The 27,072-nt window shown below is 54.5% G+C and overlaps 2 protein-coding genes and 1 long non-coding RNA gene across 6 annotated transcripts in view; 1 reads left to right on the forward strand and 2 right to left on the reverse strand.

The window, feature by feature from the left end:
• Positions 1–22,080, forward strand: part of ACSS2 (acyl-CoA synthetase short chain family member 2) — a 35,101-nt gene extending 13,021 nt beyond the window's left edge. Inside the window, exons 3-19 of one of the 2 annotated variants that reach the window (XM_061375468.1) lie at positions 6,209–6,300; positions 7,146–7,249; positions 7,549–7,621; positions 8,876–8,951; positions 10,631–10,745; positions 12,157–12,195; positions 13,846–13,983; positions 14,206–14,376; positions 15,080–15,213; positions 16,207–16,339; positions 16,813–16,869; positions 17,120–17,200; positions 18,019–18,127; positions 18,239–18,307; positions 19,409–19,585; positions 20,289–20,363; positions 20,522–22,080. In XM_061375468.1, the coding sequence (XP_061231452.1) occupies positions 6,209–6,300; positions 7,146–7,249; positions 7,549–7,621; positions 8,876–8,951; positions 10,631–10,745; positions 12,157–12,195; positions 13,846–13,983; positions 14,206–14,376; positions 15,080–15,213; positions 16,207–16,339; positions 16,813–16,869; positions 17,120–17,200; positions 18,019–18,127; positions 18,239–18,307; positions 19,409–19,585; positions 20,289–20,363; positions 20,522–20,649 (1,771 nt within the window). In that variant the 3' untranslated portion in view covers positions 20,650–22,080. The remainder of the gene's footprint in view (positions 1–6,208; positions 6,301–7,145; positions 7,250–7,548; positions 7,622–8,875; positions 8,952–10,630; positions 10,746–12,156; positions 12,196–13,845; positions 13,984–14,205; positions 14,377–15,079; positions 15,214–16,206; positions 16,340–16,812; positions 16,870–17,119; positions 17,201–18,018; positions 18,128–18,238; positions 18,308–19,408; positions 19,586–20,288; positions 20,364–20,521) is intronic. The other variant, XM_061375469.1, reaches the window with a different exon arrangement.
• Positions 1–27,072, reverse strand: part of GSS (glutathione synthetase) — a 315,783-nt gene that overhangs the window by 281,656 nt on the left and 7,055 nt on the right. For 2 of the 3 annotated variants that reach the window (XM_061375475.1, XM_061375477.1), the window contains exons 9-12: positions 26,309–26,375; positions 25,549–25,743; positions 25,295–25,376; positions 24,604–24,807 (exon numbers count right to left, since the gene is read on the reverse strand). In XM_061375475.1, the coding sequence (XP_061231459.1) occupies positions 24,614–24,807; positions 25,295–25,376; positions 25,549–25,743; positions 26,309–26,375 (538 nt within the window). In that variant the 3' untranslated portion in view covers positions 24,604–24,613. Of the gene's footprint in view, positions 1–22,644; positions 23,803–24,603; positions 24,808–25,294; positions 25,377–25,548; positions 25,744–26,308; positions 26,376–27,072 lie in introns of those variants that run through there. The other variant, XM_061375474.1, reaches the window with a different exon arrangement.
• The window catches only part of LOC133224175 (uncharacterized), a 213,371-nt gene that overhangs the window by 21,055 nt on the left and 165,244 nt on the right, over positions 1–27,072 (reverse strand). The window lies entirely within an intron of this gene.

Raw genomic sequence — 27,072 nt, forward strand, 5'->3', positions numbered from 1 at the left:
TTCATACGGGAGGAGCTCCCATATGGAATGATCCATGCAAATACAAGCATTTTTTCCTGATGAAATGGTGTCTTTTTCTGATGATGTTGCACAGCTGGTCTCTCCAAATGTCACATTTCAACATAATCTGTTTCCTCAGGGCAGATGTTACAGGGTGCTCTCAGCTCCCATGTCAGACAGGGAGGCTGGAGGTGGAGGCAGAAATTGTGGTTTTCCCGGTTTTAGCAGCTGTTATTCCCAAGCTACCAGGCTGGCTCCAGGTAGAGCCCTCCTGAGGCCACAGCTTCCCTGAGTCTCTGGCAGCAGGAGGTTTGGGAGCAGCTGATGGCCGTGGTAGCTGAGCACGCAGCCCGGGAATGCTGGGGCTCCCGCTGCCCATGCGGCCTGCACGTGAGCCCATTCCCAGATGGCAGGAGCTCTGCCTGGCATTTCGGTTGCTCTAATTCGGGATGCAGAACACATCAGGAAGCCCTGCCCCCAGCAACCTCATGTATGAGGAGGTGCCACCATACAGGAGCCTGTAGTAGAGGAAAGCTACTTGCTTTGCCTTGCACTGTGCCCTGGGGACAGGCTGCTGGTGGAGCAGGAGCTAGAGAACTTGCTGTCTCCATCCATGCACCAGCTTGGTCCCATGCTTAGGAGGGATTTTGGGCTCTGAGCGTGTTTTAGTTCAGATTTCACCAAAGATGTTTTGGGACATTCCCACAGTCCCCATCTCTGCTCCACTGGAGGCTTTCCATGGTTCCCCACTGTGGTGTTTCACCATCTGGGAGAGGGTCCTTTTCCTCTTCCAGCACCTTTTTCAAACAGCATATCCCTGTTTTCTTAAGGGTGCTTTTCTGTAGCTAAAATGTGGATTAAGTAAAACTGCTCTAAGAGCTGCCCTTGCCTCTGCTGGTCCTGAGTGAAAGTTGGTGGTTTGCTTTGCTCAGAAAACTCTCACCTTCCAGGTGGCCCCCACACCCCAGCAGGGCTTCCTGACCGCAGGTTAATGCTTTTATTTGAGGGTGATGTGGTCACAGGAGCTTGGAGGAGAAACCTGAAGGATCTTCAGCCCCTTTGCCCCTCAGTGGGAGCATTCACAGGCATCTCATAGGCTTGGTTTTGTGCCCTGCTTTGGTCTGTGCATTTTCTGTTCCTGACTGTCTGTGGAGCTGCAGATGGTCTGGCAGATCTTGGAAACATGTCACACTTCACTTGCTTGGCTTCATTTCAGCATTTTCTTCTTACACCACCTTCCCTTAGTGGTGAAACCACAATGATCATCAGCAATTACCTTGAAAACCAGAATTCCCATTGATGCAACCTGTGCTTCCTGCTGCTCTGTGTGAGTGCTGGGGCAGGGTAGCACAGGGAAGCTGTGCTCAGCTGGTACTCCAGCAGCTCATGCACATAACTGTCCTTTAGGAGTCTGGTGAAAGAGGAACCAAACAGCATTGATGGTTTGTTCTCAGGTCAGTTTTGCTCGGCCCATTCAGGTGCTCTGGGCATGTCCTTGACCACTGTGTAGAAGGCTAAGAAGCCACCACCCCTCCTTCCTGCTTACTATTCTCCAGCTGAGGTGGGCTCTGCTTGCGTGGATGGCAGCATTGAGCCTGGCTTGGCTGTGGGATGGGTGCTTGGAGCAGAGCTTCAGGACAAGGGCTGTAGTCAGCCCTGATGCTGAGCAGAGCACGCTGCAGCTCTGCAGGAGCGCATCTGGCCATGCTGCTGCTCCACAGCCCTGACTGCTCCACAGGGCAGGTTCAGCCTGAGTTAATGCACCTCTAAAGAAATGTGTCTCTGCTCCTACAAACCACATTCCCAACTGCACAACCTGCTCACAACACTGAATCTTTCAGTAAATTAACGGAAGCTTAACCTGGATTTAGCTCTATGGGCCCTGGGTGAAACAAATCTGTGGCTCTGCAGCTCCAAGGTGAAGCTCCAGCTGAGCAGGCAGGAATTCTGTGAGGCTCCTGGAAGCATGGCTGCACCTCAGAGGTGACAGTGTTCATGTTTCCTACCTGAGCTTTTCTTCCTCTCCTGCCCAGGGTAACTTATCCATGGGATTGTTTCTTGCTGAGATACTGGTGGGGCCACTGAAGACATATGTACCATGGGGCTTGTGTGCATCAGAGTGCCTGTTCAGAAGTGGAGAGCCCATCATTTTAACTGCTGGCAGCATAATAAGTGCTCTGCAGAGCCTGTTCTTCCTTTTAATATGCTGACAGGGATCTGTTTTGCACAGAGGTGGGCACTACCACCCTGCACACCACTATGGTGATGGTCCCCAATGCCCCTGGGCTATGTGATTGGCTGCAAGCAGCTAGGAAGTCATCATCTTTGCATAAAACCTGCCTTACTCACCAAAGCACTGCTTTCTAAGAGGAAGCCTGCCACAGAAGGTCCCAAGCTGTGTGTCTGGTGGGTTCATTTAAAGGGCTTGCATGTACTTATTTGATGGGTGGCTCCCCTGAGACCATATGGCCAAAAGCTGCCTTTCTCCTGCTGAGCCTGCACTCAACACGCAGTGTGTAAAACACGCGCTGCTCAAGTGCTAAAAGATCCCAAATACATTCCTGCTGTGCCCCAGATGATACTATGGAATTTGGGATTACTCCTTGCTACATGCAGGACCTGGGTTAAGGGAGATGAGGAAAACATCAGACTCAAACTGTGCTTCATCTCATCATGTCTCTGGGAAGTTTGGAGAGCTGGAAATGGCTTTTCCTTGTTAGATCAAAGGTGGCACGCTGGCAATTGCAGCAGTTCTTACCAAAGGCTGTGTTTGGGGTGCTGGATTCTGCAGGGCTGTGGAAGGTTACTGCTGTAAAATGGGTTCAGGAATGCAAGGGTTTGTATCTCATTTTTAGCTCTTTTTCAACTGAGTTTGCATAAGTGAGTCCATGTGAGAGGCTCAGCACTGACAGCTCTTACGTCTGATGGGCAAAGAAGGGAAGATGCTGCTTGCAAAACCAACCCCAGGGATCTGCAGGCTTGCTTTTGCTGCCCAGAGGACTGGGGAGCGTGCGAGTGGGCATTCTTTAAATGCCCTGCCTAAAATCCATCATTCTCTGGACTTTTGTTCCGGAGAATAGGACAGAGCAATCTGAGTGCCGCTGAGTGTAGCTGTGGGCACTCCACACTGTTTTCAGATGTGAGGAAACTTAAAGCAATGGCCTGCTCTTGAGAGACTGCGCAGAGGCCTTTGCTGGAGAGGAGGTGAAAGGAGGCAGCTTGTCCTGCAGAAGGGTGGATGTGACTTGCTTCCCATTAAACATCAGCTTCAAAGCCAAAGCCTGAGGTCTCCGCCGCTGATGCTCGTGGGGTTATTCTGCAGTGACAAGAATGAGTGGAAAGGACTTTGAAAGCCTTCTGAAAATCCTTGTGAGTTTTAACTTTCCTTTGACATTTCTCCTGCAGTGCCCTGTGTGTGCTGGCTTTGAGGACAAGCCTGGGTGCACTCCCTGGCCTGAATTTCCCTCCTGAAGCCCAGCACTTAGGAGGACCTGGAGTGTTTGAGATGCGCTTCTTGTGTGCAGGGACAGCAGGGCCATGAGCAGTAAATGGCTCTGGGCAGGTCCATGTCCCTCATGGGTACCAGCTGAGCTTTCCTGGCATTGCTTGTGTTGGAGGATTCCCAGGTTTAGTTCACAAAGCAGAGCCTTCCCCTCCCTTCTTCAGCAGGTATTGCACTACTGCATCGATGGGAAAACCTGATTTTCCTGGCATGGTGAACCAGTGTGCCTTCTGTGGTGCCCTTGGCTAAAGCAGCAGCTCACCTACGGAGCCAAGCCCCCGGACAGCACACACAGCACAGGCTGCCTGCCTGCCCTAGGTGGGAAGCTTTCCAGACGGGACAGCCTGTGCTGGTCTTTCCTCCTGTTGTGTTTCTCCCTTAGTAAAGATTGGAAGTGGATCCCAGGCCGCAGCAGAGCATCAGCAAAGGATGTCCCTCCTCCTTGTCCTGTTCTGTAGGTTGATGGTGGGCTGAGGGCTGAGTTGTGCAACCAGGGCCTGCCCACAGTGCCCAGCAAACCACAGTGAAGAGATATTCAGAGCAGGGATTAGTTGGCTGGGATGCTCCAACTTGTATTTGGAAGTGTTATAGTTGTCTTTAGGAGGTATTTCATAGCCAGGCTCATTGCTGAGGGCAGAGCTGCACTGGCAATGATACTGCAGGCAGGTTTGCACAGCACTGGCCTTGATGTTCCTGCACCTGCAGTGTGGATCCAGGATGGAAGACCTCTGCATGGTGAGGGAAGGCACTCAGCATGCAGTCAGATGCAACAGCAGCGGATGCTCTTCCTTTGAGCCAGATCAGTTCCAGCTGCTCAGTCCAGCACTGAAATCAGCTCTTTGATCTTTGACCCTCAAGCAAAGAGGAAGCTCTCTGATTTCCTGCTGTAAGGGACCTCGTCTCACGGTTTCATATGGCAGATAGCTCAAAGTGATGATCTTGCTCATGATGGGGAAAGGAGGAAACTGCTTGGGTGCCAGGGCAGAGCCACCCTGGGTGCTGGTTCTCATTCCTGTGCTTCTTCGTATTCTTGTTTGTTTCCTTGTTACACTTAAAAGAGTTCAAACTTGCATGAAGGATCAAGCAGGGAGTTCCCTTTCAGGAGCTACTGGTGGGAAGGAACATTTCCCTGTGCATGTCAATGCAGGTATGGATGGACTCACTGCAGAGTACCAGGGAAGCCAGGAGTATAACCAGGTGTCAGGTGGGATAAATCAAGTCTGTAAGCAGTAGATCCATGAGTAACTCTGGAATGGGATGATCCAAATGTAACCACCAGTTCTGATACCCCTGGCCTACACAGGGCCAGGGGCACAGAGCTTGTAGCAGTGGAGGTGTCCCAACTCTAATGCTGTTTCCACCAGATCTCCTTCATTTCACAGACCATGTGGACAATGCCCTCAGTGACATGGGTTAGTGGTGGCCTTGGCAGTGCAGCAGTGCTGGGCTTAAGGTTGGACTTGATGATCTTAAAGGTCTTTTCCAACCTGGATGATTCTGTGAATTACATGAGAAATGGGGGGTGTGGGGTGTGTGTTTATGCATTTCTGCATCACAGGAGCCCTCCTGATGGTGTTGCTGGGGGAAGGGAGAGCCGTGGATAGTTTTAGCTACAGTGCAGTACATACTGTGTATGCTCTGGGCTGTTTGAGATGCTGGAGAAGTGAGGTTGCTGTTCCTGAGTTAGCTGGAGCCTGGCTGCAGTCCTAAGGGAGGACACACCATGGAGGTGCTTCCTGACTCCTCCCCAGCACCCGTGTTGTGTTTCACTTGGCTGCACATACTCAAGGGAACGCTTTTCCAGGGGCATTATCTGAGAATGATACCCCTCTTCTTTCATGGATCACTGATGGCTCTGTGCTGGCTGCCTTGGAGAGAGACCTGGGAAGGTGTCTCCTTCCTTCCTGCATGTGGGAGACACAATGAATGAAATAATCTCACATTCTCTGTTAATTTCCTCATCTGGGGAGGTGCTGCCTTGTTCGCATGGCTGAAGTGTTGTGTCACATTCACATCAGCTGGTTTTTACTTTGGTAGCAAACTATTTCCTTGGGGATGTGACATCCAGGGCCATCCCCATGTGCAGCTCTTGGCTCTTCTCCCCATCAGTGTGTCTAATGGCAAGGTCCTGCTGAACTAACACCAGGGCTACAGGAGCCAGAGCTGGTTCATGGAGAACCACAGAGAGAATGATGCAGAGCAGGCATACCACTGACAGAGATACAGGGGTATATTTATATATGACCTTGGAAAGTAAGCCAGCCCTTGGCATCCCATCCCAGTCAATCAGATGGGAGGTATTTAAGGGCTGGGTGTTGCTGCACAACAACGTTGGCCCATGTTTCATGCAGACATAACTGCAGGCACAAGTACATGTGAGCAAGGGTGCTGTGTCCTCAATCCCAGCTTGCTCTTAGCTTTGTTTCTCTGGGACCCTTCTTGCCTCTCTGAAAATCCCATATATTTCCACTGCATGCACTCAGTTGCTTTCAGGTGTACTATTTACACAGTGATGGGAACTTTGGACTAAATTTTCCTACTATTGGAGAACTTTAGTCCAGGATTGGATTTCTGAGCTTTTGTTACTCCATGCTCGGAAGGGCAGGGGAGGACATACATATTGCCCAAAGCAGTACCTCTGACTTAGCAGTGTCCCTCTCACCTTGTAATGCTTGTACACTAACAAATATTACCTTGTTTTCCCAGGGAAGGGAATGAACCTGGGGATTCCATGAAAATCACCTACAGCGAGTTGCTGCACAAGGTCTGTCAGTTTGCCAACGTCCTCCGCAGCCAAGGTATGCTGTGTTGACTACTTGGAAAGCATCAGAGCAGGGCTTTAGAGGAGATTGCACCCATTCTGGGTGTGCTTGCCAGCCTGTTGAGTCATTTCATGCAAAATCATTGGCTTCTCTCTCTGCTCCCACAGTTGGTGGGTGCAGGTTTGCTCCACAGTACACTTTTGGAGGTTGAGCTCTGGCTCTGAGTGTGAAAGCTGATTGCTGGTGGTTATGGCAGCTGTACAAGGAAGAGATCTGTGCTCCCAACTTCCTGCCCTGGCATTTACAGTGAGCAGCAGGCACTGGTTACATTTCTGCCTCCTTAAGGGGCTGTGTCCAGGGAGAACATGGAGTCATTGCAGTCGTCTTGGAATCATAGAATCACAGGAATCACAGAATAGTTTGGGTTGAAAAGGACCTTAAGATCATCCTGTTCTAACCCCCTGCCATGGGCAGGGTTGTCTCATACCATACCATGTCACCCAAGGCTCTGTCCAAGCTAGCCTTGAGCACTGCCAGGGATGGAGAGTTCATCACTTCACTGGGCAGCCTGTTCCAGTGCCTCACCACCCTCACAGTAAAGAACTTCTTCCTTATATCTAACCTGAAGGTCCCCTGTTTAAGTTTAAACCTGTTACCCCTAATGGCTCTCACAAAAGCTTCACTGAGCTCTTACAATGCCTCTTACAACAGCAGTTAGGTTTGAAAGGCAGAACCCAAGGCTGGCTGGCTGGCTCTAGAACTTGAAGTTTCACTGTGTGCATATAACTGGAGTTTAAATCATCAGTTTCTTTCTATACCCTGTTTTCTTGACATGTGACATGTTCATTTTGACAAAACCCATGTTCCTTTTGCCTCCTTAGGTGTGAAGAAAGAAGACCGTGTTTCCATCTACATGCCAATGATCCTGGAGCTGGTTATAGCCATGCTTGCCTGTGCCAGGATTGGAGCTCTGCACACCATTGTGGTAGGAACCAGCCCTTTGCATTGCTCTCAGTGCTGAGCTCTCTGAGGGGCACCAGCTCTTATTTTAGGGAGAGGAGCTGCAGGGATGGGTGCTGACCATGAGATAGATGCATGGAAACTAGGTTAAGGTGCTGCTGTTTCTTTGCCTTTTTCTGCATTAACTGTGGAATAAGTTCCTTCAGCTCTCTCTATCCATGCCTGGTGGTATCATTTACCATGGGTGAAATGCAGAGCTGCTGCTGGGTGTTCTGGGTTGGGGGTTTTGTATGTCCTTGCTGACTTGGTTGTGTTCTCTGTCAGTTTGCAGGTTTCTCAGCAGATTCCCTTTGTGAGCGGATTATTGACGGTGGTTGTTCTCTCCTCATCACAGCAGGTAAAACATTCATCTGTGCCCCTGAGCCACTGTTGTTGAGGTACAGAGAAGGGCAGTGGAGCTGGTGCAGGGCCTGGAGCACAAGTGTGATGGGGAACGGCTGAGGGACCTGGGGGGTTCAGTCTGGAGAAGGCTCAGGGGGGACCTGATGGCTCCCTACAACTGCCTGACAGGAGGATGGAGCCAGGAGGGGCTGGGCTCTGCTCCCAAGGAACAAGGGATGGGACAAGAGGAAACGGCCTCAAGCTGCACCAGGGCAGGTTTAGATGGAGCTGAGGAACAATTCCTGCCCCAGAGGGTGCTCAGGCATTGGAACAGGCTGCCCAGGGCAGGGCTGTAGTCACCGTCCCTGCAAGGGTTCACACCCCATGTAGACAAGGCCCTCATGCCATGGTTTAGTGGTGACCTTGGCATTGCTGGGGTAAGGGTTGGACTGGATGAGCTTAAAGGGCTTTTCTAGCCTGGCTCTTTCTGTGATTCTACCATTTCTTGTCTGAAAGGCCTTGACTTTAAAGCCAGATGCTGTGGAACTGGCAGAAGAAGGGGCAGTGCTGTGGCTGAGCTGCCACAGGGTGGATGCGCTGCTTGTAGCTGTGCTCAAGGGCTGCTTTCCTCCCTGAACACACAGGGAAGCACTGAGCAGCCCGCCCACTTGGGCCTGTAGAGCATGATGTCACCAGCTGTTAATAACATGTTTCCAAATGCTTCTCATCCATGTTCCTCTCAAAACCAGCCAGATGTTTGCAAGATGTATCATTTATGGAGCAGTCCTTACATGAGAATTCCCTCCCTTCCCAATTTCAGGGATACTTATGCTGCACTTCTCAATCTTGTAAAGCAAGGGGTTAAGGAAATGGGAGTTTTGCATGTAGGCCCAACTGCATTTCCCAACTGGTTTTTGCAATACTGCAAGAAAGAGTGGTTTTATTAATAGATCCGTGGCATGGAAAGGACCCACTAAGATGCAATCTGTGTTCTGGCTGTGTTGGATTATTTCCCACAGAATATTCCCAGCAGACTTGTCAGGTCAAATTGGAACCTCTCTCAGGGAAGGAGTTCCACCATTTCTCTTGACATTTGTTTTCTCTAGGCTAAAAGGGAATGTTAGAAACCTTTCACTTCAGCTGCCTGTCTGCTTTCCTCACTGCAGTACATGAGCTCTGCTCTGCCCTCCTGGAGCTGCCTGTTGCTTCCAGCTGTCCCAGGCTGCCTTGGCGCTGAAGCCCCTTTAATGTTCTCCTTTCCATTTTGCAGATGCCTTCTATCGAGGGGACAAGCTGATCAGCTTGAAGCAAATTGCAGATGAAGCCCTCCAGAAGTGTAAAGACAAGTAAGTTTGGACTCTGGAATTCAGGGATCCTGGGGAGGGATTCTTCATTAGGGACTGTAGGGATAGGACAAGGAATAAACGGGTTAAAACTTAAACAGGTGAAGTTTAGATTGGATGTAAGGAAGAAGCTCCTTACTATAAGGGCAGTGAGGCACTGGAATGGGTTGCCCAGGGAAGTTGTGAATGCTCCATCCCTGGCAGTGTTCAAGGCCAGGTTGGACAGAGCCTTGGGTGAGATGGTTTAGAGTGAGGAGTCCCTGCCCATGACAGGGGGGGTAGAACTGGATGATCTTAAGGTCCTTTCCAACCAAAACTATTCTCTGATTCTATGATTCCCTTCTAAGAAGGGCATTGCTCCTGTGGAATCTGCTCCTTCACCATGGGCGGTGGGCAGACTCTGCAGCAGTTCAGACATGACCTGCACTACATTCATGAGTCTTTCAGAAGTAATACAATGCTTCAATTCCTTCATCTTAAAAATACCTTCTTTTAACTTTCCTCTTGTTCATTCTGACCTCAAGGCCCACATATTGGATGAGAGAATGTGCCGGAGACAAACTCACCCACTGTCATTACAGCCCATGGCCTCACTCGCCTTCCTTTATCAGGGAGGCCAAGAGGACATTGTTCAACTTCCTTACCTTTATTCACCTTTGTGAATACCCCATCCCTGGCAGTATTCAAGGCCAGGTAGGACAGGGCCTTCAGCAACCTGGTCTAGTGTGAGGCAGCCCTGCTCATGGCGGGGGTTTGGAACTGGATGATCTTGAGGTCCTTTCCATCCAATACCATTCTATGATACTATGGCAGATCGCCAGTTGTGCAGCAGCAGCTCTTGGAGTGGAGGGAGTAACGTAGTGCCAGTTGTGAACAGATGGACCCAGTGCCTTGGGGCATGTCAAGATGAGGCTTAAATCTTGCTCCAAAGCCACTAATTCAATAATAAGATAATAAAGCAAGTTTGGGAACTGGCTGTGTGAACAGGAACAGGCACTCCAGTGGCTTATGCACAGTCTGTGTGCAGGATCAGGGCCTGGCTGGGCACAAGCCTATGGTGAAGCTGCTTTATTTTATTGAACACCTTCACTGAGCTCCTGGAACCATACAGTGATAGACACATCTACCATCAGATCTTACAGGAAGGGAAATGGTCACGGTGAAATGACTTTGCTGTGCTTATAGGCTGGAGGAAGATAAGGCCATTTTATTTGCATTATAGGTAGGCTGTTTGCCCTCCTGAGGGGACAAATACCTGCTTTTTTCCTTGATGTATAATCTGGCTTTGGAAGCATTTCCTCCTGACTCAGTCCATCATGCTTAGGGATGGGAGCAGCCACCTCCTGTCTCCTGGGTGCTGTGGGAGGTCTTATTCATGGTCATGGATGGGCAAATCTGGGATCTGTGAGGAATCTCCCCAGCACTGACCTGTGAGAGCTGCTTGTGGGATCCCGTTTCCTGATAAACCCCCAGTGAGGTGTGCACAGACCTTTCCTTTTCTCCAAGCCCTGTTCCTGTGCCTGGTGTCCCTTGGCAGTTCACGGTGCCTGGAGCCTGCATGGCAGCACATGCTGTAGCTCAGCAAAAGCTGCTCAGAGCCCCTGCTCTGCCTCCAGTGCTGCCTGTGAAGGGCAGGCTTAGCCCTTGACCAGCCTGATCTGACAGCTCCTGCCTTTTAACAGGGGCTGCCCTTTGAAGAAGTGCATTGTGGTGAAGCACCTGGGGAGGGAAGAGATAGCAGTGGCTGGGACATGCAGCAAGTCTCCCCCTCTCAAAAGGGTGTGCCAGGATGTGCAGGTATGCTCCTGGGGCTGGGAGGGGAGATTTTATTGCTATGGGCCTGAGCCCAGAAAATCAATCAGTGTAAACCCACCACACTGCTTCCCTGGATGCTTCTGTTCTCTGGCTCCTGTTCCTGTTTTCTCCTTCCTTGCTGTTGCATAGAGAATGGTCTGGAAATGGTTCCTTTGTCTTAACCAGATCCTCTCCCTGCTTCTTCCTTTAACACCATCAATAGTTGCCAGCTGCAGGACCCCTGATAGCACAGCAGGTCCATCCTCACTGTGAGGGTGCTGAGGCGCTGGCACAGGGTGCCCAGAGAAGCTGTGGCTGCCCCATCCCTGGCAGTGTTCAAGGCCAGGTTGGACACAGGGGCTTGGAGCAAGCTGCTCCAGTGGAAGGGGTCCCTGCCCATGGCAGGGGTTGGAACTGGAGGAGCTTTAAGGTCCCTTCCAACACAAACCAGGCTGGGATTCTATGAACTTCTGAAGCCACTAGAGCAAGGACAAGATGCCTGTTTTCCTCCACCTAATGAAGAACCTTTCCTTCCTACCCCTATGTCTCTCTCCCCTTTTGTGCAAAGGCCAGTGCCCTCCTGCACTGCAGCTGCGACAGTGGCGTTAGGAGAGTTAAAACCCATTTGTACTTGTGGTGTGGGTCCAACAACCCTCCCAACAATCTTGCACTGAAAACAGTGCAGTCTCTGTAGCTGGCACAGCAACTACATCAGCTGTCAGGGCTGGGGCTTTCCTTTGCAACTGAAACTAGATGAAAGGATGTAGGCCAGAAGCATGTGGTGAGATGGGGGTGGAAGGAGGAGAAGGTGTCCTGCAGCCCTGGCTGCCTGCTCAGCTCCTGAGCCTGGGGTGCAGTCCTGCTGCCTCCATCCACATGACAGGCAGGTTGCTTCCAACTACCTCACAGCTCCGTGTCTTCTGCCCATCTGTGTTAGGTGATGGTTTGCACTGGGTCATCCCCAGACTGCTGCTTCTTCAGAAATGGGCTGTATCTGGGGAGTGCATTTGGGCTTAGGGCTCTGCTTTCCAAAGGAGTGGTCTGTGCCCGTCCCTGGAGCAACAAGTCCAGCAGATTCTGTATCCTTTAGTTAATTTTCCTGGTTATTAAAGGTTGCTTTCCCTGGTGAGCGCACTCTCACCATGCTGTTGGCCTGTGTAAAGCTGTTGGTCGCTCTGTGGGCTATACTCTGGCTCTTTGCTCTGCACCCAGCTGGCCAGTGTGCAGGGGTGGTCTCTGGGTGCCAGGGAAGGTGATAGCAACAGGCAGCACTGCTCAGAGTCTTCTTCTGGCCTGCCCAGAGTCCAAGTGCTCTCCAAGCTGCTGGGATGGTTTCCCAGCGTCTCTGCCTGCAATTCCTGGTGTGGATCCTCCACTTCTCCACTTTCACACCATCTCTGTGGATTTTTAACAGGGAAGAAAGACGGAGAGCTCACAGAGACTCCATCCTAAGGTATTTACACCCAGCACTGCCTTCTTCCTCATGGCGTCTCCCTCTGCACCCCCTTCCTAACTGCTCTGACTGCACAGCCACACATGCCTTCCTAACCGGGCTACCAGCAGTTGCATGTTAGTGGTAGACACCACTCACTGCTTGGCCAGAGCTGCTCACATTGTCAGGGTGAATGCAGTGGCACCAACTTTGCTGCCAGAGATAAATCTGCATCCATGAACCCCCTTGAGTGCATGTCAGGGTGCTGAGGAGGGGAGATGCACAGTTCCTGGGGTGTGCTGCCAGTGTGTCCATGATGTTCATCTCTGCCTTCTGAAGCAGCTCTTGCAGCAGACTCCCCTTTGTGGTGATGCTGGTGGGATCACCCACAGCTTCCTGGCTGCAGCAGCCAACCTGGAGCTCCAGACCCAACATCTGGACTCTGCCCATCCCATCCAAGGAGCTGCAGCCTCAGGACCCCATGAACAGCAGGCAGAGGCAGGCCTGGCCTCCGGGGCTGGATGCTGTGGTGTGGGTCTCACCTCCTCCATGGGGCAGTGGAATTTAGGTGCTAAAATGGAGGGATCCTTCAAGGAGGGGTGCAAGAAAGCAACAGTTGGATGGGCTGGTGAGAGCCTGGGCTTCTTTGACCTGGTGCCTTGCTGGGAGCTTGCTGGTGGGGACAGCCTTGCAGAATCTGCTTGCCCAGGTAAAGCCCTGGGGATCTGTGAGAGCTTTCCAAGCAGGCTCTGATATGCTGGGCTGTGAAGTGTCTGGTATCCCCTGCACCACATGCGCTGGACCATGGGATCCTGGTGCCTCTAGATGGCCCATGAACATCTTTAGGGCTGCAGAGAATCACTGTGTGGCCCATGGCTGCTTCCCATGCCCCACAACCCACCTGAGCAGGCTGTAGCTCTTTTAGGAGGAGATGTGCCCCATGTGGGAGCTGCAAGGCCCAGGGTCAGTGTGGGAAGTGGAGCTCTGTGCTGGGGAGCTGCTGCGCCCAGACTGCTCTGAGGGAAGGTGAGATGGTGGAGCTGGGTCTTGCACTGCCCCGTGCCACCCCGCAGGGCTACCAGCCAGCACAGCTCTGGGGTTGACCTGTGACCATCAGCCACAAGCCTCGGTGGCTCTGGTACACTTCTGGCATCCTCAAGCAGCAACCTTTGGTAGCTGGTGCTGGGTGATGGTTCAGTGATGGAGCAGTCACTTCTTATCAGGGTAATTGCCTTAAAATCCAAGTAACAGGTTTGGGGGGGTCTGCAGTGTGAGCCCAATGTGTTCCTGTTTGTCTGGGCCATGCTGCCATCAGAGCCCCTGCAGTGTGTGTGGCTGTGCTCAGTGTTTGCTGCTTGGCTGCTTCATTGCAGCCCAGGAGGAGCCTGTGTTGTGAGAGCACAGGGCAGCCCTATCTCGGTTGCTGAGAGGGATTTAGCAGCACTGCCAGTGCTTCAGGTGTGTGCAGACGGACTGAAGGTTTTCCTTGTGGCTGTGCCTGAGAAAAGGAGCTCCTGGAGTGAGAGCTGCAGCTCTGGTGCATGGTTTGCAGCAGGCAGCTCTGGGACAGCTGTGCTGAGAGCATCCGTCTCAGTGGTCCATGAGAGGAATGAAGCTGGGGCTGCACCCTCAATGGCTTTGGGTCTGTTTCTACTCTCCTGCTCTCCTCAGATCCCCTGGACCCCAGGTAGAGACATGTGGTGGCACGAGCTGATGAGCAGCGCCAGCACGGACTGCGAGCCCGAGTGGTGCGACTCAGAGGACAAGCTCTTCATCCTCTACACCAGTGGCTCAACTGGGAAACCCAAGGTATGCTTCTTCCCAGCTCACCCCCAGAGCTGGCCTGCAGTAACATCTAGGAAGTGGCCAGGCCACGCTGGGAGGCCCCAGTTAGAGCAGCCACATAAATCCTAGAAAGGAGCTGTGCTGGTCAGTCCATCACTCGGTGGACAAGTGATGCTCAGCTTGGCCTTGGGGGGTGAGGGCCCTGGGGGGAGCTAACCCTGACAGTTGTGTGCCTTCTTTTTGCAGGGTGTGCTGCATACAGTGGGTGGATACATGCTTTATGCTGCCACCTCGTTTAAATACGTGTTTGATTACCAGCCTGAGGATGTCTACTGGTGCACAGCTGACATTGGATGGATAACGGGTCATTCCTACATCACCTATGGACCCTTGGCCAATGGGGCAACCAGTGTGATAGTAAGTGCTGACTGCTAGCTGGGTGCTTTTACTCCAAGAAAGTGGAGAGCGTGGTGCTGAGCTGCATCCCTGCATTGCTCTGTGATGAACATGATTCTCACTTGCGTGCAGTGCCTTGGGATGTGCAAGGAAGGGTGGTGGTCCCCAAGGAGGACATGGTGACAGCTTGGGGACAGCCAGTGTATGCTTTTGGGGGTTAACCTTTCAAGTGCTCCCCAGTTTCTTTCCCTTAGAAGTACAAGCCTCGGGGAGCCAGGGGAGCCAGGGCTGCAGTGAGGTAATGGGAAAGCTGGACCAGGAGCAGGGAATGATGTTTTCGATGCTGATGGCACACCCTGCATTTAACATCTCCTGTGGCAGTGTGCTGCTGTAACTTGTATCAGGGTGGCAGAGGCCTGCGTCCTAGGCTCCCTGGGGAAATGTGAGCAGGAAAATCACTGTCAGGTTGAGGGAGTCCTTCTTGGGGTTCTTGGTACTTCTGGATGTGTTTCTGTCACTGTTTGGACCTCTTGCCACTTACCATGTGGGCACGGGTCATTTGGGCTGGTGGGTGGTACCACAGTGCCTGTGCTGCTGGGTGATTTGGGTGACATTTGCTAGGGTTGGATGATGCCAGATCCATCCCAAAGAAGCAGTAAGAGAGGTCCCTGGACTGGGCTGGTTCCATGCATGGTGCCCCTGTCACTGCCCTGTCCCCTCTCAGTTTGAAGGTGTCCCCACCTACCCCGACGTCGGGCGGATGTGGAGCGTCGTTGACAAGTACAAGGTGACCAAGCTGTACACAGCACCCACGGCCATCCGGCTGCTCATGAAGTACGGGGACGAGCCCGTCAGAAAGTGAGTGCCAGTCCCCAGAGCACGGGGATTCCTGCACAGCCAGAGACAGCAGTGGGGGGAAGGAGCCCCAGGTTCCTCTGAGCAGAAGCTCTGGGGTGGCAGCACAAGAGGGATGTGGAGCTGAGGCCAGAGGAGAACACGGAGATGCTGCAAGGGCTGGAGCAGCTCTGCTCTGGAGCCAGGCTGAGAGAGCTGGGCTGGGGCAGCCTGGAGAAGAGAAGGCTCCTGAAGGGGAGACCTTAGAGCAGCTCCAGTGCCTAAAGGGGCTGCAGGAAACCTGGAGAGGGGCTTGGGACAAGGGCCTGTAGGGACAGGACAAGGGGAATGGCTTGAACCTGCCAGAGGGGAGACTGAGATGAGCTCTTAGGCAGAAGCTCTTCCCTGTGAGGGTGCTGAGGCGCTGGCACAGGGTGCCCAGAGAAGCTGTGGCTGCCCCATCCCTGGCAGTGTTCAAGGCCAGGTTGGACACAGGGGCTTGGAGCAAGCTGCTCGAGTGGAAGGGGTCCCTGCCTGTGGCAGGGGTTGGAGCTGGATGAGCTTTCAGGTCCCTTCCAACACAAGCCATTCTATGGTTCCCCAGCAGATTTTCTGAGCAGATCAGGATCTTCTGCCTTACAGAAATATGCAGGCCATGTTTCTGTACCTCCAGCACTGACTTCATCATGGCATTCTGAGCATGTCCTCTTCCAGTGTAAGCTGCAGTTAAGTTCAGAGATTGTAGGTTCTCCTTACTCCTGACCCAAAGCTCACAGAGGTGTGCTGGGCAGAGAGCTGCTCCTTGGCCCAGGGATGAGCAGAGCCGAGTGGGAGACATCAGAATCACGGAGGTCTCCATTCTTCCCCCATGGAAGAGGGCTGACAAGGGTCTGAACCATGCCTGGAAGCTCCAAGTACAAGTCTGGGGCTCCTGTAGGATCTGTTGTGCAGCAGGCTCAGAGCTGCTGCCCTCCTCCATGGCCTGCTGAGCCCCTGCCAGCCCCCTCCTCTCTGCAGGCACAGCAGGAAGTCTCTGAAGGTGCTGGGGAGCGTTGGTGAGCCCATCAACCCTGAGGCCTGGCTCTGGTACTACCGCGTGGTGGGAGAAGAGAGGTGCCCCATTGTGGACACGTTCTGGCAGACAGAGACAGTGAGTGCTCACCTGGGTGTCCCTGGGGCCTCTCTTTCCCTTGTGCTCCCTGCAGGGTGCTGGCAGCTTTGCCATGCTGTTTCTTTGGTTCTATGGGCACTAGTTGTTCTGCTTGCCCAGGAGACTCCAGGCTTGGACTGCAAGTGTTGGTTCCCCTTCTCCTCTTTCTTTCCTGGACCTCAGACAGGCTCCAAGGGGAAACCTTCTCCATAGGGTCCCTGCTGAGGTCTGTTCTGGTCCCTGCCAAGGTCTGTTCTGGTCCCTGCTGTCTTGCCCTTCTTTCTCTCCCCCAGCAGCTCCAAAGCTTTGTGCCCAAACACAGGCCCCCATCCCCTATCTTGTCCTTTGCAAGGCCCTGTCTCCACGACTACCCCGAGCAGCCTGTGCCTGATGCGGTGTGATCAGAGCTGATGCAGACAGTGTGGGACAGGCTGGCATGGCCCAAACTCACTCGGTTTTCCCTCTCTTTGCAGGGTGGCCACATGCTGACACCACTCCCTGGTGCCACCCCCTTGAAGCCAGGCTCTGCTGTGAGTACTGCTGCTCTCCCCATCCAGGGGCAGGGGGGCTCCCCAGGGCACTGCAGCAGCAGTTGCCACTGCCTGTACCATGGCCTGGTGGTTTCCAGCCTCTCAGGGTGGTTGTGGGACCATGGTACATGGAGAGAGGTGGCCCCATGTGCCACAGCCTCTGCAGAGCTGCCCTTGCTCTGCCTCCCAAGGGTGGCTCGTGGCTCATGGCTCACCTCCAGGTCTCCTTTCTCTCTGGTCCCCATGGCAGACGTTCCCTTTCTTCGGTGTGGTCCCTGCTGTCTTGAACGAGTCAGGGGAAGAGCTGGAAGGAGAAGCAGAAGGCTACCTGGTAAAGATGATCTCACCCTTCTCTTGTCCCTTCCCTGGGCCTTCCTGGTAGCATACACACATCTCTGCTTACTCTGGGTCCACACAAGGGACCCACTTCTTGGGTGGGAGGAACTTTCTTCACTGTCATAACTTGCTGGGAGATCTCTGCTGTAAATAAACTGTTCAGCTGATGGTTAAATACAGGAGGATGGGAAAAACATTTCCCAAGTTCCTTCCTCCATGCCAAGCCTGGTGAGGCTTTCCCAGTAGATCTACACTGGGCAGCAGGTGCCCAAGTGTCATCACTCCTGGCTGTCTCTGGCATCTCTTACCCCTGCATGTTCATTGGCAGGCTGAGAGAGCTGGGCTGGGTCAGCCTGGAGAAGAGAAGGCTCCTGAAGGGGAGACCTTAGAGCAGCTCCAGTGCCTAAAGGGGCTGCAGGAAACCTGGAGAGGGGCTTGGGACAAGGGCCTGTAGGGACAGGCCAAGGGGAATGGCTTGAACCTGCCAGAGGGGAGACTGAGCTGAGCTCTTAGGCAGAAGCTCTTCCCTGTGAGGGTGCTGAGGCGCTGGCACAGGGTGCCCAGAGAAGCTGTGGCTGCCCCATCCCTGGCAGTGTTCAAGGCCAGGTTGGACACAGGGGCTTGGAGCAAGCTGCTCCAGTGGAAGGGGTCCCTGCCTGTGGCAGGGGTCGGAGCTGGATGAGCTTTGAGGTCCCTTCCAACCCAAACGAGGCTGGGATTCTGTGTTTCATCATGTGCAAAGCCTGTGTCCATCTCAGCACAGCAGAGCTTGGGCTGCTGGTGTTGCTCCCTCTGACTCAGGTGTGTTCTCAGGTGTTCAAGCAGCCCTGGCCAGGGATCATGCGCACGCTCTATGGGAACCACTCGCACTTCGAAGCAACCTACTTCAAGAAGTTCCCTGGGTACTATGTGACAGGCGATGGTAGGTGGGGAGCACACAGCTGCAGAGCCTGTGGACAGCAGCCTCAGGCCTGGCAGGCAGTGGCTGGGTGCTGGCACTGCTCCTCACCCTGGCATTTCTGGCTATTTTTAGGTTGCAGGAGAGACAGAGATGGTTATTACTGGATCACAGGGCGAATGGATGACATGCTGAATATTTCTGGTAAGAAGTTTTGTCTTCAGTGTACTTTCTGACACTGCTTGAGAGACACCTTGGGGGGGACACTGTGCATCCATTCCTGACACTAGTTATTAATACACCTTGGTTTATGGGGGCTGGTTCTGCATCATGACTCTGCCCAGCAACCTGCCCTCAAGTGGATCTAACTGCTGGGTCATCTTCTTTCTGAGACACCTGTCTGTGACTTGGTGGCTTTCTGCTCATTTCCTCTGGACACAGTGCACTGCAGGGAAGGAACCTTCTGTAACCACTCAGGAGATCCTTAACCAGCCAAGTGCCTCTGTGCTGAAGTGTTTTGGGGCACAGGGAATCACAGAGGCTGGACAAGACCACAGAGCTATTCTTGCAGCTGAATCAGGCTGCTTGGAGCTGTTTCTACAGAGGGTAGAGATTGTCCCACCTCTCTTGAGGGAGTCTGAGATTCAGCTGCTTCTCAGCCCATCATTATCCATATACTGCATTTAATAGCTTCTTCCCTGGAGGCTGTAGCCTGTAGGTACTTACTGCTGGATGTGAGATGCTGCTGTACATCTCCCTGCATCAAACTAAATCCTTTTATTTGACCAGCAGTGCTTGGTCCTCCACCTGATCATCCTGGGGTCAACCACCTTCCAGTGGTTTTCTGTGGCAGCACTTCCAGGGTGGAATATCAGAGTGCAGGAGGGAGTTGCGCCCCTGCCCCGAGGTGTGAAGCATCACATCATCCCCACACAGCCATGAGCTGGGCAGTGCATGGCAGGTCCAGCCTCTTCCTCCTCTGCACCTTCCAGCTCCCCATGTGGGCCGGTCTCTTACCACATCCAGCTCCTCCTCAGCCTGTGCTCTGTGCTCCCATGGCTGCGAGCAGTTCCTGGGCTGCTCAAGAAGCCCAGAGGTGGGAGTGGGGACAGCCAAGGGAGCTGGCCTTGCTCTGCAGGTGGCTGATACCTGGCAGCCTTTGGGGTTTCTCTTTTCTCAAGCACATGGAATTGTTGCTCTCAAACCCATCGTTTAGGAGCCTTCTCCCTCCTCCTTCCAGCAGCTGGAGGCTGCAGGACCTCACCTCACCCATGCAGGTCTAAAACTGCCTCTCTTTGCTCCCAGGCCACTTGCTGAGCACATCAGAGGTGGAGTCCGCCTTGCTGGAGCACCCGGCTGTCTCGGAGTCTGCAGTGGTCAGTCACCCCCACGCCCTGAAGGGAGAGTGCCTCTACTGCTTCGTCACCCTGAGGGTTGGCTACGAGTTCACCAAGAGCCTGGAGGATGAGCTCAAAAAGCAAGGTACCAGCAGCCAGGCCTGGGGAGGTGCGGGATGGGTGCTGCAGGGTTTGGGAGTGTGGGGAATGCAGTGAGGACAAGTGTGACAAGGTGCCCCTCTGAGCACAGAGCACGGCTGGCAAGCACTAAAATTAGTTCTTGAGCCTTTGGCTGCACATGTGATGCCCTCTGGACCTCCTGGACGGGGAGTTGGCAGCTCTATGAAGGACTGGGGTGCCCAGAACCTTGTTAAGCTCTTCTATGTGGGCACGGCTTCCAGTGGCTCCCCTGGGCACATCCTGACTTGCTGAGAGGGTTATTGGGTGCTCTGGGGTGTTTGTGCTTGGTCTCAAGGGAGCTCTTCTTTCATGGCCACATCAGACATGAAATGGACCCTTGGCAGTTTCCTGTCTGGAGGAACCCAACAGCAAATCAGCCCTTGCTCTGTCAAAATGATGCTTAGTGCTGGCTGTAGCCATTGGAGAGGTCTCCTGAGGATGGAGAGCATGAAAAGATGAGTGCTGCTGCCTATGGCAGGATGTGCTTATGGCCCCATTGGCATTGCTGGTCTCGCTGCCCACCCCCTGCAGCCTGGAGGCACGGGTGCAGCAGCCCTAAACCCTGCCCTGCGGCTGGGCTGTGCGGGTCATGGGCCTCCTGCCTCAAAAGGGAGCTGTGTGGTGCCTCCTCCTTCCTGCACTTAACATCTCTCTCTTCTCCTTTGTAGTCAGAGACAAGATTGGACCGATCGCAACGCCTGATTACATCCAGTATGCCCCCGGGCTGCCCAAGACCCGCTCAGGTAGGGAAACCAGCCCTCAACTGCTTGTCCAGGGCCACCCAAAGTCAAGGGGGAGCAACCTCAGGGCAAAGAGGATGCTGCAGGTCTGGGCACTCTGCACTCGTGCTGAGGATGCTGAGGAGATGCTGACTGCTCCCCTCTCCTGGCTGTTGTTACAGGGAAGATTACCCGACGGATCTTAAGGAAGATTGCCAGGAATGACCATGACCTGGGGGACACATCCACCTTGGCAGACCCGAGCATCGTAGACCAACTCTTCAACAACAGATGTAACACTGGCCAGTAGCAGCATCGGCCCTGCTGTGGCAGCAGTGTCCTGTGAGCAGGTCCCAGCTGCCTGCCCCGGGATATGGACCTTCACCCATTGAGTTGAATGTACAAGTGTTTGAAGGAGGGACAGGTTCTGGAGAGGCCACTTCTCACTGGTGTGTCCCTGCCTCGGAGTGAGTGCATTCTGTTCCACATGGGAGGTGTACACGTGAGGCTGAGCCTCATGCACAGGAGCACTCCTCCTCCTCCCTTTCCAGCACCTCCTTCTTGATGTTTCAGTTAGTTGGGGCTGGGGTTGTTGGTTAACTGTATGTAATTGAGGGGGGTCTGGCACCTTGTGCACAGTGGGAAGGAACACTGGGGTTTGGAGGGGAGATGGAGCTGGAGTTACTTGGTGCAGGCAGGGAAGGGAGCTGCAGCCCCCACAAGCCCAGCTGAGCTCCCTCTTTGTCCTTGGAGCACTGCAAAGCACGTTACAGCTGAGCCTCGGTCTTGCATCCGCTGTCCAAGCCTGCTGTTAGCAGAGGTCCTTGAGCCTGAGAGGGAGTGGGGCAAGGCTGAGGGGCCACTGTGCTTTAAACGGCTTGCTTAGAGCAATGGGGTACCAAGATCTGCTGCTTCCCAAGTGCACAGTGCCAGGGGCTGTGTTTTACCCATCCCAAGGTCCTGCACTGGCCATGGACACAACACAGAGCCATGAATGGTCGAGGAGGAGAAGCCTTGGTGTGATGTGCTCCACAGAGCTCACAGCTGAGCTCGGGCTGATGCTCCTCTTGTGTCCTGGGGTGGGAATGGGTGCTGTGGTACCCAAGGCAGGGAGCCCATGCAGAGGCCACCGCGGCAGGCAGGGCAGTTGGTACTGGTGTTTTGTCATCAGGAAGAACATTGTGGAAGATGTTTAAAGTTGGCTTTTGCTTAAACGTGTCAGGGATTTATGATGCTGAGAGGGAAAAAGAACCCCAAAACTGCAGCCCAAGAGCCTGAACTTCACAAGGGCACTGCCAAAGCCATTCTTCTTCCAGTGAAGTACGTTTAACTCCAGCCCTGTGTTGAGCTACCTCCTCTGTGATGTCTGTATGAACACTGCATGTGAGCTGTTTGATTTTGCACTTAAACCAAAGGAGAAATGGGCTTTAAAATGTGCTGCAGCAGCTGTAGAGGCTTTACCTGCAGCTGAGCAGAGTGGGAAGGGTGAGGCAGGTGCTTCTGGGGCTGGTTGCTGTAGTCCAAAGCCTATGGCTGACTCCTTACCTGCTGCTCCTGCTGGCACAGCCCTTGTCTGTGATCCATAACCTGTGTGTGCAGTCCCCCCCAACTCTGTACCACTGGATTGTGCCACCTTGTTCCTGTTCACTCAGTTACTGTCCTCAGTTCCTGTTCACTGTGTCGTGTTGGCTGGAAACAGCTCGAGCTTTATGGAATAAAGTTCAAGGAAACAAAATGGAAATGGGCTCAGAGCGTGGGCTCGTTCGAGGCTGTGACTCTGCCTGTGCTGCTGCTGGCCACTGGGGCAAGGGCAGATTCAGTTTCTCCCTGGGCTCCAGCCAAGGTTATTCCATTGAGGCTCAGGGAAAGCACAAGCCTGTGACACCCATCTGACACCACCACCACAGGAGCTCAGGGCTCACTTCCACACCAGGCCTGGTCCTCACGTGGGCACAACACTGGGTACCAGCCTCTGCCTCCACACTGTGGTCCCGTGTCAGCTCCAGGGCCGTGCTCCATCACTGCTCCTGCTCCTCACAACTGGTCCAACCTTGCCCCTTCCCCTGCTGCTCCAGCTCACTGCATCCCAGCTCTGGGCTCCTGGAGGCGTGTCCTGCCTGGCAGCCCTCACACCAGCTGCAGTGCCAGGACCCACCTCCACCGCAGTGCACCCACAGCACAAAGGGATGGGCTGGCTCCAGCCATCCCCGGGCTCAAGGTACACAGAAGGACTGTGCACACATGGACCCCTGCCCAAAGCAGCCCGGGCACCCCGCATCGCACAGAGCAGGCACGGGAGCAGTGCTCAGATTGCACATCATGTTTTAATGTGTGGCGGGGGGCAATCACCCCCCCAGTGCCACAACCCCCAGGAATGTCGAACCGCTCCTCCTCACAGACAGGAGTGGCCACTGAGGTGCACAGGGACAGCAGCAGCACTGCACTGGCACTCAGCACAGTCGGGCTTCAGGAGTAGTGGCTTTAATCTGCTCCTCTGGTGTCACCACAAGGGCAGAGCTGAGGCTGCTTTAACCAAGGCACTGCTGGAAAGGGGCATTGTGATTGCTTCCCCTCGAACTGTTCAGCTGAGGAGGAAGAGGGGCTGGAGGAAGAGTGAAAGACTTTGGGAAGGAGAGGCTGGGCCCACATCCCTGCACTGCTGCTGTTCCCAGCCCATGAAACCTGGAGGGTGACACATCGTGCCCTGTGCGGGTCCCAGAGGGAAGCATCAGCAGCAGGGCTGCACCGCTCAGCCTCTCCTGCAGTTCCTTTGCTTCCTCAGCACAAAGCTCCCAAGTCCTACAGAGCCATTCACTGAGGCTGGGGCTCCTTGACCCCCCTTTGGGCTGTAAGTGCTCCAGCAGCCCAGGCAGGAGCTGCTCAGTGCGGGACTTGCAGTGGGAGGCACTGGGGATTTGGGGTGTACAGGCACAGTGATAAAGGCTCCAATTCCTCATCATCACTGGGGGGGCTCAGGTGCAGCCTGCACTGCTGCCTGCCTCGTGCAGCACAGGGCACGCTTTGGGTTTGTGTCTCCAGAAACAGCATCACGGAGCACACAGCCAGGAGCAGCACAAGTGCCTGCTGTGGCTCCCAAGGGGCAGCCAGAGCTGTGTTGCCCTGGAAGGCCATGGGTGGGATGTGCAGGGGCAGGGACATGTGCAGCAGAGCCCCTGTGTCCTGCAGAGAAGCTGGGGCTGGTCTACGGGGCTGGTCGAGCAGCTGTGTCCTCCCCGCCCCTCCTCACCGTCCCCAGCAGGTCAGGCCTTGGCAAGCGCACCCCAAGAAGAGCCCGGGGCAGCTCAGCTCTGGAGGCAGCAGCGGGATGGGGTCCCCTCCTCACACCAGGTAGGGGGTGTCCAGCACGGCCACCCCCGCCGCCACCCCCCCATCCGCGTGCTCCACCGCCTTCGTGCGCAGGAGGTGCCCTGCGGCCTCGCTCAGCACCAGCTCCGAGCCCTGTCTGCAAAGGAAAGGGCAGGTGAGCACCGCACAGCACAGACCTTGCTCCAAGCCCCTGTGTCCAACCTGGCCTTGAACACTGCCAGGGATGGGGCAGCCACAGCTTCTCTGGGCACCCTGTGCCAGCGCCTCAGCACCCTCACAGGGGAGAGCTGCTTCCTTATCTCCAACCTGGTCTAATTTCAGCTTGCACGGTGGGATTCGTGTTCCCCACCCCAGTGCAGGGCAGGTCAAACCCCTAGGGCTGATGCAGAGGTGTCTGCACACAGCACAGCTGTGCCTTGCCCTCTCTGTGCCCTCCCTCAGCGGTGCTTTGGGTGACGGCACACACAGTGCCAGGCTCTGAATGCTGCCCGAGTACATTTGTGTCTAAAATTATACCAGAAAGACTTGAATTGAGAAGCTCTGGAACCATTTCAATGGGCCTATGGGGGTTTTAAACAAAAGCAGCAGCTACTTAGGGTTGAAAATCCAGCCTTCAGGCACTCCTGCGCTAGCCAGGGCTTTAGAGAAGCACGTGGCTGCACCAGGGACCTGAGCAGTGTTCCCAGAGCAGGGATGAACACACCAGCTCCATGTGGCTGTTACACCCATCACCAGCTCACTGGCAGTGGGGTCAGAGCAGCAGTGATGGGTCTGAGCAGTGCTCGGAGCTGCTGCCATGGCAGAGGCTGCACAGCCGGGGCTGCTGCTGCACCTCCACTTCCCTGCAGACATCAGCCTTGCTGCTGTGCTCACAGTGCAGAGGGGAGAATGCTCCCAACGCCAGTGCTGGCTGGGGCAGGAAACCACCCTGCAGGACAAGCACGCTCTCACCTGACATAGACCCCGAAAATCCCCAGCTCCGAGATGCACTCGGACACTTGCAGGGGGCTGTGAGCCCGCAGCAGGTAATTCATGGCTGGCCGTGGCTTGATCTTATCCATCAGGATGTAGGAGGTTCTCTGAGGGCTGTCTCTGATCTTCTCCAGAACCTGCCTGAGTTCTTCACCATAGAGGTTGTTCCCTGACAACAAAACCAGCAAGTCAAGGAGTGCCCAGCACAGCAGAAACCCCTGGCCCCAGCTATGCAGCCCCAGCAGCCAGAGACCCAACCTGGGGCTCCCCATAGCCCAGCTCCTCCACCCATTTCTTATAGACAGGTTTGTGCTGGAAAGGACCTTGAAGCTCCTCCAGCTCCAACCCCTGCCACGGGCAGGGACCCCTTCCACTGGAGCAGCTTGCTCCAAGCCCCTGTGTCCAACCTGGCCTTGAACACTGCCAGGGATGGGGCAGCCACAGCTTCTCTGGGCACCCTGTGCCAGCGCCTCAGCACCCTCACAGGGAAGAGCTTCTGCCTAATACACAATCCCAGACTGGTCTGGGTTGGAAGGGACTTTAAGGATCACCCAGGTCCAACCCCCTTGACAGAAGACCAGGAGCCAGCCCAGAGCTACCACCTCTCCTGCTCCAGCATGGGCAGCAGTGAAGCCCCACATGGGCTCAGCTCATACCTCCACCTTCTCGCTGTGGCTTCAGCACGAAGCGGTCGGGGTCAGCGATTGCCATAGCAGCTGCCCTGTCCCCCTCTGCACCCTGTCAAGGAGGATGGAACAGCAAAGCATGAGGGAGGAGCAGGGGCTCCTCAGGAACCCCCCTGTGAGCAGGATCAGCAGGGTCCCTCGGGGACCACAGCATCTCCTTAACCAGAGAGAAACATCCCACAGGCCAAGCGCCTGCCTGCCTGTCCCTGCACAGCCCCACTCACCATGTCCAGGGAGTAGAGCCCAGCAAAGGTTGCTCTGATCCTCGAGACTGCCTCAGCGTGCCCGGGCAGCAGCCTCTCCAGAGTCCCCGGGCGGCTCAGCTCCTGCTGCACCTTCTTGGTGCCCGCCAGCTGGGTGGCAATGTCAGGGCACTTCACTGCCCGGGACCTCTCCAGCAGCAGCCGAGCCTCCCAGTTCTGAGCACAAAAACAGCGACCGTCCTATGAGCAAAGGTGTAAAGCTTCTCTCCACTCCCTTCTGTTCAGTTATGGACATGAGCTGCCTGCTCCCTGCCTGCTCCCTGCCTGCCCGGGATGGGAATAGCACCCTGGAGATGCACACATGGATTTCCCCCCATCGCTGGCCAACCTCCTCTGCCGTCACCCCCTTTCCAGCTTGCCCACTGCTGCCACCTGCAGGCAACAGAAAGATCTGGTCTGTATTAGCTGCAGCCTCATAGCCCTGTACTAGAGGACAGGACGGTCTGTAGGTAAGCCTAAACCCTCTAAGCTGGCGCTAATACTTGTGCTAACCCCTATACAGAAGCAGTTCAGTGCTGCAGTAAGAAAGCCACTCGTTTCGCTTACTGTATGCCAGGGACACCCATATCACTGCAGCACCACAGCTTCCCGATGCCATCAGCCACGTGGGAGAGGACTGACCCCAACCCTTCCGGACAGCTCACATGCCCCTGGGATCACAGGGCACTTCACACTCACTGGACAAGGCCAGAGCATGGGTGGCAGAGGGCTCAGCACTGACCTGCTCGTTGTAGTTGCTTGGCACATAGCCCTCTCTGTAGTACACCACAGCTACCTCCTGCCCATCCCTGCAACACAAACCAGAGGCACTCACAGAACCAGGCCACCCCTGGGGTCAGGAGGCAACGTCCCAGCATTTGCCCCTTCTCCCAGGCTGCTCTGCTCCTGCCAGAGGAAGCTGCCAGCCCCGGCTCCTCTCCACGGCGCCGCAGCCACCTGCCTGAGACACAGGGAGCTGACACCTCACCTCTGCCCATGAGCAGCCACAGCCTCCGAGGCTCCTCAATAGCTTTTGCCACCAGGAGCCAGGCCTGTGACATGCTGGAAGCTGGGAGGGAGCAGGGTCCTTCTCCAGTGGCAATTGGAGGCAGGACATCAACTCAACAACCTGCCCAGGCACCAAACCACCCTGCCAGAGCAGGGCCACCAGCACCCCTGCAGCACCACACACCCAAACCTGGGCCACCCTGCATGTGCTCAGGGAAAGCAGCACAGAGCCTGCTGGCAGTGTAAGTGTAAAGGCATTTAGCAGGGAGAGGAGAGGATGCTCTGAGGAAGTGCAGCGGATACACTTTACCTGTAGGGCAATGACAAATGTGTTTGTTAATTAAACACAGCAGAGGCACCAAAGGTCAAACCAAGGGAAAAACAGCCTAAAGACACTGCCATAGAACCATAGCTTCCTCTGGGCTTGTACAGCTCCAAGCACAGTACCTGGAAACAGGACAGATGTCCCACTTGGGACCAATGGCCAGCACTTGGAGT

Source organism: Neopsephotus bourkii, unplaced genomic scaffold (genome assembly GCF_033783945.1).
Source record: "Neopsephotus bourkii isolate Nb327-2 ecotype Australia unplaced genomic scaffold, CSIRO-AGI_Nbou_v1 NB_1663, whole genome shotgun sequence".
Classification (NCBI taxonomy): domain Eukaryota; kingdom Metazoa; phylum Chordata; class Aves; order Psittaciformes; family Psittacidae; genus Neopsephotus; species Neopsephotus bourkii.